The following is a 16,445-nucleotide window of genomic DNA, read 5'->3' on the forward strand; positions in this document are numbered from 1 at the left end:
CCAACACATGGGATCCTCTGGATCATCTTCCTCCGCTCAGTGCCCCTGACCCTCTCCCTCAGGCAGCTGCTGCCGCCTCAGGTCCCATTCCAGATCCTTCCCCTGCTCATGTTATTCCTCCTCCTTATAACCCTAACTCTTAGGAATTATCATCCCATGAGCCTGTCCCCTTCCAGCCTATTAAGTACCCCTCCCTGAAAGGACTTCGACGTGAGAGAGAACAGTGTAAATTTCTAAATTTAATTTCCCATTTCCCTCCACACCTAAGGAGTCAGCCCCGACTCTCTTCCCCTTAAAAGAGGTGCCACAAGGAGGGGGAGCCATTGGATTTGTAAATATTCCCTTGACCAGTTCAGAGGTGCGAAGTTTGAAAAAAGAGCTTCAGTTGCTGTTGGATGACCTTTATGGGGTGGCTGATCAAGTTGATCAATTCTTAGGACCTCAGTTATATACCTGGGTTAAGTTAATGTCCATCCGAGGCATCCTCTTTTTGGAGGAGAAAAGAAGCATAACTGTAGGGCTGCTAAGGCAATTTGGAAATGTGAACACTCTCCTGGTCAAAATGTCCCTACTGCGGACCAAAAATTTCCCACCCAAGACCTCAGGTGGGACAATAATAATGCAGCTCACCAGGAAAACATGCAAGATCTAGGGAAATGAAAATAAAAGGAATTGGGGAATCAATACTCCGAACTCAAAACCTCTCTAAAGCATTTGATATACAACAACAACAAAAAAGATGAGGGGCCTATAAAATCCTTAGACAGGCTAAAGGAGCAAACGAAACAGTATACAGGCCTAAATTTGGAAGATCCCCTTGGACAGGGAATGTTTAAGCTCCATTTTATCACCAAGAATTGACCAGATATTTCAAAAAAGTTACAAAAATTAGAAAATTGGGAAGACTGACCGCTAAGTAAACTTCTTAGGAAAGCTCAAAAAGTGTATGTAAGGAGAGACAAAGAAAAGCAAAAACAAAGAGCAAAACTTATGCTATCCACCTTTCAACTGGTGGCTCCAAACCCATACACTTCTAAACAAGGCTTCCAGGGGGCCAAGAACTATAAAAGGTCCAAACTCCCGGGCAAAGGAACCAAGCCTCCAATTAGAGGACATGGGCCTTCATTTCCTAGGCCCTCTAAAGAGTGTGGGGGAGCAAAGTCAAAGAATCCCAGAATTGAAAGGGAGGAAGGACAAGATACATGTTACAAATGTGGAAAAACAGGCCACTTCAAGAGAAAATGTCCTAAATTAAAAAGGGAAAAAGAAGTCCTTCCACCTTGAAAGTCTTGAAAGAAGACTTTCAAGGAAGAGTAGGGGAGTCAGGGGCTCTGTCTCTTTTACTTTGAGTCCCACCAGGAGCTCTTGATAAATTTAGAGGTGGAACCTAAATGTGAACTTATCACCTTTTTAATCGATTCCGGAGTGTCTCACTCCTCTGTCTCACTCCATCTAATCTTGCTGGCTTTTCAGAAGAACTTTAAGTCTCTGGGGTAAAAGGAGAAGGATTTAAGGCCAAAATCTTAGAAAATACAAAAGCCAAATATCAAGATCGATTAACTCATATTCAATTTTTGTTGATCCCTGCGGTGGTAACTAATCTATTAGAAAAAGACTTAATGCTAAAATTAGGCATAGGCCTTCAAGTTGGCCCTAAGGGATTCCTCACCTCATTAAATCTACTCACCACCATGGATGAAAAATACATTCATCCTGATATCTGGTCAAGAGAAGGGAATCGAGAAAAACTTCGAGTTCCCCCAATACACATCAAACTAAAAACTCCTGGGGAAATAGTAGGAGAAAGCAATACCCCACTCCCTTCGAAGGCAGGATAGGGTTAAAGCCTGTAATTGAGAGTCTCATTAAAGATGGACTCCTTAAACCCTGTACGTCTCCCTATAATACCCCAATCCTGCCTGTCAAGAAATCAGACAGGTCAAACTGATTGGTACAAGACCTCAGAGCTATTAACTAGATAGTCCAGACCACTCAACCCATTGTCCCCAACCCTTACACCGTTCTCAGCCAAATTCCTTATGATCATCAGTGAGTAATAGATTTGAAGGATGCTTTCTGGGCATGCCCCTTGGCTCAGGATAGCCAAGACATATTTGCTTCTGAGTGAGAAGATCCCCATTCAGGGCGAAAACAACAATATCGATGGACGGTCTTACTCCAAGGGCTTACAGACTCCCCTAACCTCTTTAGTCAAATTCTAGAATGAGTATTGGAAAAGTTGTTGTCCCAAAGCAAATATGCCTGCTTCAGTATGTGGATGATAGTCTCATATCTGGTGAAGATATAAAAAAAAGTGGGTGACTTCTCTACATATATTCTTAACCACCAACAGTTTGAGGGATTATGGGTCTCAAAAGTGAAGCTTCAATATACAGTTAAATATTTAAGCCAACTAATAAGTGCAGGTAAGCAAAAATAGGGCCGAAATGGGTTGAGTGAATTGTGTCCTTACCCCTGCCTCAAACTAAGCAAGAACTAAAAAAATTTTTAGGATTAATTGGATATTGCCATTTATGGATTGACTCATACTCACTAAAAAGTAAACTTTTATATGAAAAACTTACCCAGTGGAAGCCTGTCTCTTGTGGACTTCTGCTAAAATCCATCAGATTAAAGAGCTGAAAGAGATGCTCATAATTGCCCCTGTTCTAGCCCTGCCTTCCCTAGAAAAGCCATTTCACCTTTTTGTTAACGTGAACAATGCGTTAGCTTTAGGAGTGCTTACCCAAGAGCACAGAGGCAACTGGCAGCCCATGGCCTTCCTGTCAAAAGTTTTAGACCCAGTTACCTGTGGATGGCCTCAATGCATCCAGTCAAATGCAGCTAGAGCAGTATAGGTTGAAGAAAGTAAAAAGTTAACCTTTGGAGGAAAATTGACAGTAAGCACGCCCCACCAAGTTAGAACTATCTTAAACTAAAAAACAGAGAGGCATATTGTTAGAATGTCTAAAGTCAATGTGAAGGAAAGAATTTTAAAATTAGTAAAAGTATCTAGTCACCTATAAAGACAATCCTATCAGAATAAAAGCAGACCTTTCAGTGGAAATTTAAAAAATAAAAAATAAAAAAGAGAATCGGATGTCATTTTCGAAGTGCTAAGAAAAAAACCAAAACCAAAACCAAAAACAAAAAGTCAGCCACAAATTTTATATCCTGACAGAATAAGATTCATAAATGAAGGAGAAATAAAGTATCTGCAAGACAAGCAAACACTGAGGGAATGTGTCACCACTAGGCCAGTCCTACAGTAAATGCTCAAAGGGGTCTTCAACATAAAAATTAAAGATGGATATACAGTATCACAAAAACACATAAAAATATTAAACTCACAGTTCTTATAAAACAATCACAAAGGAGAAGGACAAAATAATCAAATGCCAACATGAAAGAATTTCATCAAAACATAAAGATACAAAGACAGAGAAAAAGAAACAAATAAATAATTTATACAACTTAAAAACAACTAACAAAATAAGAGGAAGAAAGCTTCATATATCATTATTAACTGTGAATGTAATGTAAATGAACTGAATTATTCAATTAAAAGATACATATTAGCAGAAGATTTTAAAATAGCAACAACAACAACATAATCCAACTATATCCTGCCTATGAGAAACATATCTAGTCCTAAAAGACACACATAGGCTAAAAATAAAAGAGTGGGAAAAGGTATTTCACACTATCAAAAGCAAGCAGGAGTAGCTATACATACATAAGATTTAAAAGACTTCAAATCTAAACAAGAAGATCATTATATAATGATAAAGGAATCAATTCAGCAAGAGATACAACAATCCTAAATATATATGTATCTTCTCTGACCATAATGGAATAAAACTACAAATTGATAACAAGAGGAATTTTGAAAACTATACCAACAAATAGAAATATGTTCCTGAATGACCAGTGGGTCAAAGAGATTAAAAAGGAAATTTGTTTAAACTCTTGAAACAAATTACAATGGAAATACAACATATCCAAAACTTACGTGATATGGTAAAAGCTGTACTAAGAGGAAAGTTTATACCTTTAAATGCCTACATTAAAAAAGTAGAGAAACTTAAAATAAACCACCTAATAATGCATATTAAAAAATCAGATAAGCATGAGCAAACCAAACATAAAATTCATATCAGAAATTAATAACGATCACAGTAGAAATAAATGAAACTGAAACAAAAAAATATAAAAGATCAACGAAATACAAAGTCAGTGTTTTGAAAAGATAAACAAAATCAACAAACTCTTAGCCAGGCTAACTAATGAAAAAAAGAGGGAAGACTCAAATAAATATAATCAGAAATGAAAAAAAAAAAAGACATTACAACTGATAACACAGAAACTCAAAGAATCATTAGAGGCCACTATGAGCAACTATATGCAATAAGTTGGAAAATCTGGAAGAAATGAACAAATGACTAAACACATACAACCAACAGAGACTGAACCATAAAGAAATCCAAAACCTGAACAGACCAGTAACAAATAATGAGATCCAAGCCATAATAAAAAGTCTCCCGGCTGGGCGTGGTGGCTCACGCCTGTAATCCCAGCACTTTGGGAGTCCAAGGTGGGTGGATCACGAGGTCAGGAGTTCAAGACCAGCCTGACCAACATGGTGAAACCCCGTCTCTACTAAAAATACAAAAATTAGCTGGGTGTGGTGGCGCACGCCTGTAATCCCAGCTACTCAGGAGGCTGAGGCAGGAGAATAGCCTGAACCCAGGAGGCGGAGGTTGCAGTGAGCAGAGATCACATCACTGTGCTCCAGCTTGGGCGACAGTGAGATTCTGTCTCAAAAAAATTTTTAAAAAGTCTCCCAGCAAAGAAAAGCTCAGGACCTGATGGCTTCACTGCTGAGTTCCACCAAACATTTAAAAAAGGACTAATACCAATCCTACTAAAACTATTCTGAAAAATAGAAGATGAGAAAATACTTTCAAACTCATTCTACGAGACCAGTATTACCCTGATTTAAAAAAAAAAAACAGACAAGACATATGAAGAAAAAAGAAAACTAGAGGTCAATATCCCTGATGAACATTGATGCAAAAATCCTCAACAAAGTACCAGCAAACTGAATTAAACAACACATTAAAAAGATCATTTGTCGTGACCAACTGGTATGTAAAGATAGTTTACATCTATCTTTGTAAAGATAGGTATGTAAAGATAGGTATGTAAAGATAGTTCAATATATGCAAATCAATCAATGTGATAGATCATATTCTCGGACTGAAGGACAAAAACCTTCCATTGATATTGTAAAAGTATTTGATGACATTTAACATCTCCTGATGATAAAAATCCTCAAAAAACCAGGTATACAAGGAACATATCTAAATACAATAAAAGCTATATATGACAGATCCACAGTTAATATCCTATGGAATGAGGAAAAACTGAAAGCCTTTCCTCTAAGATCTAGAACACAACAAGGATGCCCACTTTCACCACTGTTATTCAACATAGTACTGGAATTCTTGGCTAGAGCAATCAGGCAATAAAAAGAAATAAAGGGCATCCAAACTGGAAAGGAAGAAGTCAAATTAACTCTGTGTGCAGATGATGTGATCTTATATTTGGAAAAATCTGAAGACTCCACCAAAAAAACTATTCAAACTGATAAATAGTAAATTCAGTAAAATTCAGAAAAATTGCAGGATACAAAAATCAACAGCATTTCTATATACTAACAGTGAACAATATGAAAAAAAAATCAAGAAAATAGTCCCATTTACAATAGCTACAAATAAAATAAAACACATAGGAATTAACCCAAGAAGTGAAAGATCTCTACAATGAAAACTATAAAACACTGATGCAAGGAACTGAAAAGAACACCAAAAAATAGAAAGATATTCCATGTTCATGGAATGGAAGAATCAATATTGTCAAAATATCCAGAATATCCAAATTAATCTACAAATTCAATGCAATCCTTGTAAAAATATCAATGACATTCTTCTCAAAAATAGAAAGAAAAAAAAAAAGGCCAGGCACGGTGGCTCATGCCTGATATCCCAGCACTTTGGGAGGCCAAGGTGGGCAGATCATGAGGTCAGGAGATCGAGACCATCCTGGCTAACATGGTGAAACCCCGTCTCTACTAAAAATAAAAAAAAAATTAGCCAGGCGTGATGGTGGGCGCCTGTAGTCCCAGTTACTCCGGAGGCTGAGGCAGGAGAATGGCTTGAACCTGGAAGGCGGAGCTTGCAGTGAGCCGAGACTGCACCACTGCACTTGAGCCTCGATGACAGAGCAAGACTCTGTCTCAGAAACAAACAAACAAACAAAAAAAGCCTAAAATTTATATAGAATCATAGAAGATCTAGGACAGCCAAACCCATTCTGAATTTAAAAAAAAAAAAAAAGCATACTGGCATAAAAACAGAATAGAGAACTCAGAAATAAATCCATATACCTACCGGAACATATTTTTGACAAAGATGCAAGGAACATACACTGAGGAAATGCCAATTTCTTCAATAAATGGTACGGGAGAACTGGATCTCCACAGGCAAAAGAATGAAACTAGAACCATATCTCTCATCATATATAAGAATCAAATCAAAATGGATTAAAGACTTAAATTAAAACCTCAAACTATGAAACTACTCAAAGAAAACATGGGGGAAATTATCCAGAACATTGGTCTAAGAAAAGATTTTTTTGAGTAATATCACACAAGCAAAGGAAACCAAAGCAAAAATAAACAAATAGAATCACATCAAGTTAAAAAACACCTGCACAGCAAAGGAAACAATCAACAAAGTGAAGGGACAACCAACAGAATAGGAGAAAATATATGAAAACTATCCATCTGACAAGAAATTAATAAACAGAATATATAAGGAACTCAACTCACTAGCAAAAAAATCTAATAATACAATTAAAAAATGGGCAAAACGTCTGAATAGACAACTTCTCAAAAGAAGATACACAAACGTCAAACAGGTATATGAAAAGGTGCTCAACATCACTGATCATCAGAGAAATACAAATCAAAACTACAATGAGATATTATCTCACCCCAGTTAAAATGACTTTTTTCCAAAAGAAAGGCAATAGCAAATGCTGACAAATATATAGAGAAAAGGGACCCTTTGTACAGTGTTGGTAGAAATGTAAGTTAGTATAACCACTATGGAGAACAGTATGGAAGTTCTTCAAAAAGTAAACATAGATCTATCATATGATCCAGCAATCCCACTGCAAAAGGAAAGAAATCACTATTTCAAAAAGATACCTGCATTCCTATGTTTATCACACAACTTTTCCACAACAGCAAATATATGAAAAAAAACCTAAGTGTCCATCAACGGAGATGGAGGGCTACGTAAAGAAAATGTGGTCGCACACACACACATACACACACATATACACACATATATAAATACACACACACATACTATGAAACACTACTCGGCCATAATAAAGAATGAAATCATGTCTTTTGCAACAATATGGATGGAACCAGAGGCCATGATCCTAAGTGAAACAACCCAGAAAGAGAAAGTCAAATACCGCATGTTGTCACTTACAAGTGGGAGTTAAACAATGGGTACATATGGACATACAGAGTGAGACAACAGACTCTGAAGATTACAAAAGATGGGTGGGAGGAAGGTGAGGGTTGCAAAATTACCTACTTGGTACAGTGTTCACTATTCAGGTGATGGGTACACTAAAAGCCCACACTTCACCATTACACAATATATGCATGTAAGACATCTGCATAAATATATACAAATTTTAAAAATTTTACAAATAAATAGATAAAGTGCCTGGCAAATAGTAGGTGGCCAATAAATGTCAGATTCTTTTTATAAATATTTAATTATCAATTTTTACTGGAATAAAAGAAAAAGATACCCTTACTATCCTATGTATGAAGATTTTAGAAAAATTATGTTGGTCTAAGTTGATGACGATGTCCTAATATTATTATCTGAAACTCTAGAAAAAAATCTGAAAACTTTAGGAAAATCTGACTTTAACAAAATCATTCCCTCCAAAAATGCTGCTTTTCTTATGAGTTAACCACAGGACCCATCATTATCTGTAGTTTGCAGTTAGCCTACTGTAGGAGCTTGACTATTGGCCCTCTGCAAGTTCTCAGTTAGTTGAAATTATCTGTGTGAACATCAGATAAATTTGTGGACATTTCTGTCTATTCATTTATTTTCATTTCATTTCTATGTATGTATAAATGTATGTTTCTATGTTAAATTGATACAACACTGCTTTTAAACTTCCGTTAAAGTATAATATTTTCTGAAATATCTTGAAAGTAGTTTGTAATGACTATCTAATAGCTTATTATAGGGATATACATATCATTATTTGTTTAAGATTCACCTGTTGTAAGGTCTTTTAGGTTGTTTCCCAATTTTTTTTAATTATTTATTCAGATTTAATTTCTCTTGCATTCTCAAAGAAGCCAAGGAAATTCAGGTATGCATATCTGTTTGATTTTACAGAATAGACTGAGGTATAAGGCAAGAATTAACTATCTTTTAATGTCTTGAGTTCTTTATCTCATGTGTGTTATTGCTAATTCGCTCACAATTTTAAGCAAATACTTTTCCCACTGCTGTAATTAAGTCACAATTCACAAAATGGAATGGATTTCCCAATCTGAATAAAAAACAAGACTTTTACTCCTAAACTATATAAACACACTATGTGTGACTACTGCAATTCACAAACTTGGATGCTGAAGTTCATTCAACCATCTGTTAAAAGGAACATTTGAACAATTCCAATAGGAAACAAAGATAAATCTCCAAGTCATCCAATACAACAGAAACCCAAAACTGAGAATGCTGACTGCTCTCTTCAAAGAGTGAAGAATGGGCCTCATGTCACACAAGGCAGTGGAAGCTAATGGATGGGGCCCTGGAAGGTGCATTGGCCCAGACCCCCTCCCACTGGCCCTGGCGCAAAGCGTGCTCGGACTCACTCTTCCCCGTCTCTCAAAGCCCAATTATGCAGGGGTGAGTAGGAAAAGTGAGGTCCTCCACTGATCTTTAGCATATGGTACAGGACTTTCACATAGCTGGTTTCAACGAGGGCCCTTGGACCCCACAGGAACTCGTAGCATGCAGGACCACTGCCGGGCACCTGCCAGTACTCCAGGTAGTTTTCTTGCACAAAATCTTGGGTGAGCAGCTTCCTGGGATCCGCGAAGATACTGTGCTCCCTCCCCTCAAACACCTCCAACACACTCAGCTCCTCCCAGATTTTCTCCTCAGGCGCGCAGTCGCCCTCTTTTGCGATGGCCAGGAGGATTATCAGAAGGCCTGTCTTGGGCATGATCTGATTGTCACCCAGCAGGCCATCGTAGGAGAGGCCCAGGCAGGTGACAAAGATGTACAAGTGGCCAATTGGGTCCACTTCCATCAGCTCGATGCCAAAGACCAGCTGCAAGGAATCAGAGGCTTTGCTGAAGATCACAGGAAAGAAGTACTGGCAATTTCTCATGACACTCTCCAGCATTTCTGCCTTTGTGACTGGCTCCCTGGCTCGATACTTAAGGAGCAGAAAATGAACCAACTCAGCCACTTTCCTACTAAGTGCTGCTTGGAAGCTGGACTCCAGGTCAGAAAAGGCGCTTGGCCCCTCCTCTTCTTGGTTGCTGGAGTCCTCACCAGATTGGCTCCAGAGAGTGTAGCTGATGGTAGTGGGAAAGGTGGAGGCTCCTGAGGACTCTGGGGAGGACCCAGTGACTCAGCAGCAGGCACCTCCCCCCGGGTGACTTCCACTACAGTAGAAGAGGAGGAGGGAGTCTCCTGCTCCTCAGTAGCAGAAGCCTGCGCACCCACCAGGCCCAGGGCCTCTCCTCGGGCTTCAAGGCGTTCTTCAGGCTTGTAGTGTTGACTCCTCTGCTCAAGAGGCATGCTGACTCTGGTCAGGGCAGCAGGCGGGAGTGTGGGCAGGAGCTGGGCAATGGAAACCCACAGGAAGATCTTCTCCTTCCGTGCTCCTCCGGGGGCCTCTGGTCCTCCTTGTCAGCCTGTCCCCTCAGAACCTTGCCTCTTCACCAAGCCTAGGCCTGCTTCCCTCCACCAACATCAGGCCGTTGCCTGTTTCCCAATTTTTACATTATAATGATAATGAAAATGTAATAATTATCTTTACAGGATATCCTGCTTAGAATATCAACTCATAAACTTCATCTAACTTTTCCTCATATGCTGTGTTTCTCTTATTGATTCACTATTTATGACACACTCTCCTATATTAAATTCTTTAACATTCACTAGAGTTTATTTCCAGGTACTGTGGCAATCAGAATATTGTTTCACTCATTGTCTATAATATATTTTACGTTAGAGTATTGTACTTTTTCTTATTTTTGTATTATTCTAGATGAGTTTTATAATAGTTTTATAATATTACCCCAGCCTCAAAAGAAATGTCATGATTTTGATTGGACATAAGGCTTGTAGTCTTAATACAGAAAGAGCACTTAAAAATTAGCAGAGTTGGTCAGGCACGGTGGCTCACGCCTGTAATCCTAGCACTTTGGGAGGCCAAGGTGGAAGGATCACAAGATTAGAAGATCAAGACCATCCTGACTAACACGGTGAAACACCGTCTCTACTAAAATACAAAAAATTAGCCAGGCGTGGTGGCAGGTGCCCATAGTCCCAGCTACTTGGGAGGCTGAGGCAGGAGGATGGCGTGAACCCAGGAGGTAGAACTTAAAGTGAGCCGAGATCATGCCACTGCACTCCAGCCTGGGTGACAGAGCAAGACTCTTGTCTCAAAAAAGAAGTAAAGTTTACTTTTTGAGATTCTGATCCTATATATGGTATATATATTATAAATGTTTTTACCAGGTGTCATTTCTCTTTTAATTTTTATGGTGTTTTATTTTTTGTAAATTCAGATATATAATAAAAATGCTTTCCTTTTCAGTACTTGTTATTTCTGTCATTTTTAGAAAAGCCTAGTCCATATCAAGTGTATACAAAATACTTGCCAGCATTTTCCTCTACTACATTTATGGTTTCATTTTTGAAATACCAAGTTTCTAAACTATGTAGAATTCTGACAAAAGGTATGAGAGGATTAAAAATACTTTCAAACAAATGGTTTAATAATTATTGGAATGTTCTATTGAATACTCCATGTTTTGGCAACTAATCTGAAACACCACATTAATCATTAAATTCTTATATGCTTGATTCTATTTCTGGTCTATTCATTTCATTTTATTCTGGCCCCAATACACTATTCAACTAAAATTATTGCAGCTTTAAATTGAGTATCTGCAGGAGCAGGCATCTTCTTCCCAGAGTGTCTTTCAAACATCTTCCACATTTACATTTCCAGATGCTTTCCAAAAAAACAACCCAAACATGTTTAATAATATGCTTATGAAATAAAGAAACAACAAAGTAGAATCTCTTATTACAGAGGGGATTTCCAACTTCTACCACAATATATGCACAAGCATTCAACAGATTTTTTGGGGTGGAAAGAGTTAAAAACTCACAAACTGGGGTGCAGTGGCATGATCTTAGTTCACTGAAGCCCCAGTCTCCTGGACTCAAGTGGTCCTCCCACCTTGGCCTCCCAAACTAAATAGATTTGTTTCAAACTTACTGCAGTTGTCACTCGAATATTTCCTGATAGGGGTCGTATCCCAGAAGGAGGCCTTCCTGTTAATCCAACTCCACCTCTTGAAACAGGGCGAGCTGCTGAAGATTTGTGATTGCTGGCCATTGTTTCTTTACTTTAATCACTGTTTGGAAGCAATAAACAGTTCAATCCTTTGATGTCTTCTCTAGCAAGACAATAACGACCCATCATACACTTACATTTAATTCACAGTTGTTCTTGCAAGCTGCCATTCTGTGTACCACTACAAGGTTAACTTTGTTCAAATTTGACATTGTGCTCCATTTAGAACTATGAGATTGTTTCTTGCAACATTCCTTCCTCATCTTTCTATTATCTTACTAAAATGCAAGCCCCTGTAGTTATCTATTTCTTTAGTATTCTCATCCTATACTCTGGTAAGTTTTCTCTCCTGTCACAGCCAACATCTTTCTTTGCTCTTAATCTTTTCTCTGCATTTTCTGGTCCACAATTAACTCTCTTATATTCTGAATCTTGTTACAAATACTTTCTATTTTCTTAACTTTAACAGAATCTTGGCTTCCACTGAGAGTAACACTTTCAGTAGTCCATTTGTTTTAGCTTCCTGTCCTCTTTTAAAGCAAAGGAGGTGGCACTTTTCTTGCTCCCAAATGTCACTTTCAAAATATTCTTCCATACCTTTAAAAAAATAAACAAGAGGCCAGGCGCAGTGGCTCACACCTGTAATCCCAGCACTTTGGCAGGCCGAGGAAGGTGGATCACGAGGTCAAGAGATCAAGACCATCCTGGCTAACACAGTGAAACCCTGTCTCTACTAAAAATACAAAAAATTAGCTGGGCGTAGGGGTGGGCGCCTGTAGTCCCAGCTACTCGGGAGGCTGAGGCAGGAGAATGGTGTGAACCCAGAAGATGGAGTTTGCAGTGAGCTGAGATTGCACTACTGCACTCCAGCCTGGGTGACAAAGCGAGACTCCATCCCTGAAAAAAAAAAAATTAAAAAAAAAATAAACAAGATTCACTTCCTCTGAGGATCTGTGAATGCAACAATATTGCCTTGATCTTTCCTGGTTGCTGGTAATTTGTGACTTCCTAATCTCTCCTCTATCTTTACTAAAGTCTTTTGTACCTAGTTCACAGCTTCTCTATTCCAATCTCACCATCATCCTGGATGACTTCCATTTGGATACTAGATCCAATACCTAACATTGCAGCTTCACAGTTCCCTGATCTCAACTTTAGCAATGATCTTAACTCCATTTCAGTCACTGATAGCCACGGCAATACATGGAGCTTGTTATCATCTGGAATTGCTTCATCTCAAGCATCTTAATTGAAATACTATTCTTGGGTCTTCTCTCCTTCTACCCTTTTCTCATCTTCATTCCTGCTACACCTGCCTTTAAACCGTTTCCTTAATTTACTCATTTTCTCCCAGTTTATCAGCCCTCTCCTTTATTCATCAGAATATAATATTATTTAAAATTGTCTCATAATTTAGAGTAGTAGTTTTCAAATTGTTGGTCACATCCATTAGTGAGTTCTGAAAACAATTTTGCAGGTTATGACCAAGATACTAAAATGTGAAATAAAATTTAAACAAAAAGAGTTCACTGAACATACGAAGGGTAAACATTGTTTCAGTAAATTTTTGTTTCAGCTATATTTACATAAATTTGCACATATGTGTTTACTAGGCTACAGTATAAAAATGTATGTCCTATTGTAGGTCATATAAAATAGTTATGAAGATACTTATCTAGAGAGAGAATATGGAGAAAAAGAGAATAGTGCCCAAGATTGTCCTGAGGAACATCAATACATACAGATCACACAGAAGAGGAAAATCTAGTATGAGAGAATGAAAATTAAGGCCCAGAAAGCAAAGAAAAAAACCAGGAGTGTATGTCAGAGATGCCAAGAGAAGGCAGGAACAACCCATGCCATTTACAGTTGGAAATTCAAGTAAGATGAAAACTGAAATATCCAATGGAGTCCCCATCCAAGAAGTCACTAGTGATACCCTGACAAGGGTGGTTAAGAACTCTCCTCCTTCTCTCATGAAATTAGTGTCTCATGAGCACCATCAAATAATTTGTATCCTGGAACTCTTTTCCACCCATCTGGCAAAATCAGAAACCCTTCTCCACATCCAACCTGAAGTGCTGAACATTGCTGGTGGAAATCATACAACTGTACAGACTGGGGTACTGCAAAGTGATAGTCACAAATCTTAGTTGGACCCTCATTTCAGAAAGTGTTTAGCCTTGTTAAGATACTTCTCTACTTGATAATTCTCATCCTTAACTACTTTTCGATCTCTGTTCCTGCCACTCTTAGCAGATGACTCATTTAAGAAAATTACAATTTGAACTCCATCACCTTTGGGGCACATAAACTTCTCTACATCCATTCTGCCCTCCTATCTCAACAGCCATTCCTTCTGTCAGTCAAGATCAATCTCTACTCTGATTTACCCTTGATCCCACCTTCTTTGTGGCATTACGCTCACTGCTACCAATATCTTTAAACTTTCTCCTTTCCTTCAGTCTGTTACCATGTTCAATTCTTTTCTACCTTCAAAGACTTATTTCTTGACCCTGCAACCACCTCTATCTAACTGTCCCATATAGCCTTCCCTTATGCAGCCAAATTCTTATGAATAGCTTATATCCGGCCAGGCGCAGTGGCTCACGCCTATAATCCTAGCTCTTTGGGAAGCTGAGGCTGGTGGATCATGAAGTCAGGAGACCAAGACCATCCTGGCTAACACGGTGAAACACCATCTCTACTAAAAAATACAAAAAATTAGCCGGGTATGGTGGCAAGCACCTGCAGTCCCAGCTAATCGGGAGGCTGAGGCAGGAGAATGGCGTGAACCTGGCAGGCGGAGCTTGCAGTGAGCCAAGATCGAGCCACTGTACTCCAGCCTGGGCAACAGAGCGAGACTCCGTCTCAAAAAAAAAAAAAAGAATAGCTTATATCCACTATTTTCTACTGCTTTGTTTCCACTATCTCCTGGATTGCTACTGTTTGATTCAAATGACCATTGCCAATACTGCCAGTGATGTAAATGTCATCCTACTTTACTGGTGTCCACATTTATATGACACATCTCCATGACACTTCCCTCTCTTCTGGTTCTTCTTTCTGTCTCCTTGAGACAGAAATGCTTATATAGAGCATTTTCTAAGATACCATCCACCATCTTTTTCTTCTCTCTCTCTAAACTCTCCTTGGCCCACTTATCCACACTCAGGGTTTTAACAATTAATAACTGATTCCACACAATTTCATATGTCCAGCCCTTATTTTAGCACTCAGCTTGTGGTGTTTATATCCAAATAATAATATCTCCACTTAGATGTCTAAATATTTCAAAATAAACATATATAATCCAAACTCATTATCAGCTCCGCAAAATTTGTCCTTCCTCTTGGTATCACCTCCTAGTCACAGAAGTCAGAAACTTAGTCCCTGATATCTCCCTCTCCCTCACTTCCCATGGCTGATCACATAGTTCTACTGAGTTTGTTTTGTTTAGTTCTACTGATTTTGTTAATAAGTGTTTAACAGGTACTTTACTGTCTATTCCTACAGCACTGGCCAATTCAGGGCATCACTGACTCAAGTGGACTATTATACCAGCCTCTTAAGTGGTCCCCTTGCCTAACACACATTTTGCCTGTTACTTTCTCAGGGAATCCTTCCATGACCAGTCCATAACTGGTCTTGGAATCTTCATCTTCTTCAATTTCAGTGTATAGACCTGTTCTATGTGCTGCCATGCATCCTGTGTATTTCTTTATTCCAGAAGCTATCACACCACTTGAAATGATCTGCTTAAGTATTTCTTGCCCTTTATGGCAAGAGCTGAATCTTAATCATCTTTATATCCCCAACATCTGTCTCAGTGACAAGCAAAAACGTTGTTCTCTTTTGTACCTTTTAAATTTCCTCCTACATAAAGGTATTGCCAATTACGAAAATTTACTAAATTGTTAAAAAGCAAACAAAGTGTGTGTTGGACTAAAATGATTTCTCTGTTTCTACACTGTATGTCCAGTACTACTTTTCTGACTTTTCTTAGCATTATTCATAATCAGTCCTTGGATTGCTTCTATTCTTTCTACAATCATGCACATTTGTAACTCCAACTATGTGCCTGGCTCACCAACCAATGTCTACAGTTCTGCCCTTTCAACTGGGCACCAATTTTGAGTTTTCAATTGTTTATCTGAAATTTCCAGGCAGATCTCTCATTTGAATATGTTCACACCAATCTTCCTGACCCCACTAGCTCCCTGATTCTAATTCCTTGCCATTTTGAACTCTATGTAGAAAGCAAAAGAATTTCAAATGGAAAAAGTAATTTCATGAAATGACTGTTTGAAAAGAAAGACAGGGTGTATGATCAAAATGGTTTTTCCACAAGTAAACGAGTACAATAAACATCTCTTTCCAGTGGAAAAGACATTACTCTAGGTTTCCTGCTAACTTTGAGAAAATGTACAACATACAGAAATTTCGCCCAATTTTCTTTTCCACCGCTTTACTGTCGCAAAAAAAAAAAGCTTACCATTATATTATTACCAGTCGGATTAAGAGGGGGGCATTAGCAACAAATATACCACTAACTCCAGGGTTATTCAATCAAAGAGTCACACAATTTCCAGTTATTCACACAATCAGAGAGGCAGCCTGGCCTTTGGATCCACAAAAATTAGCGATACAAACTAGTGCTGACAAAGTTAGCAGCTGCATAATCTTGCCACCTTACTTAGCCCCTCAGGATTTCATCTTCTGTAAAA

The 16,445-nt window shown here is 38.4% G+C and overlaps 2 protein-coding genes across 6 annotated transcripts in view; both read right to left on the minus strand.

The window, feature by feature from the left end:
- IFT74 (intraflagellar transport 74) overlaps positions 1 to 16,445 on the minus strand; it is a 128,033-nt gene that overhangs the window by 103,035 nt on the left and 8,553 nt on the right. For all 5 annotated transcript variants that reach the window (XM_025359146.1, XM_025359144.1, XM_025359145.1 and 2 more), the window contains exon 2: positions 11,641 to 11,779. In XM_025359146.1, coding sequence (XP_025214931.1) covers positions 11,641 to 11,760 — 120 coding nt within the window. In that variant the 5' untranslated portion in view covers positions 11,761 to 11,779. The remainder of the gene's footprint in view (positions 1 to 11,640; positions 11,780 to 16,445) is intronic.
- LOC112607873 (melanoma-associated antigen 3-like) lies at positions 8,986 to 10,106 on the minus strand. The gene is given in 2 exon segments (XM_025359150.1): positions 8,986 to 9,731; positions 9,734 to 10,106. Coding segments are annotated over 2 exon segments (939 nt in total). The 5' UTR covers positions 9,927 to 10,106.

Source organism: Theropithecus gelada, chromosome 15 (genome assembly GCF_003255815.1).
Source record: "Theropithecus gelada isolate Dixy chromosome 15, Tgel_1.0, whole genome shotgun sequence".
Classification (NCBI taxonomy): Eukaryota; Metazoa; Chordata; class Mammalia; order Primates; family Cercopithecidae; genus Theropithecus; species Theropithecus gelada.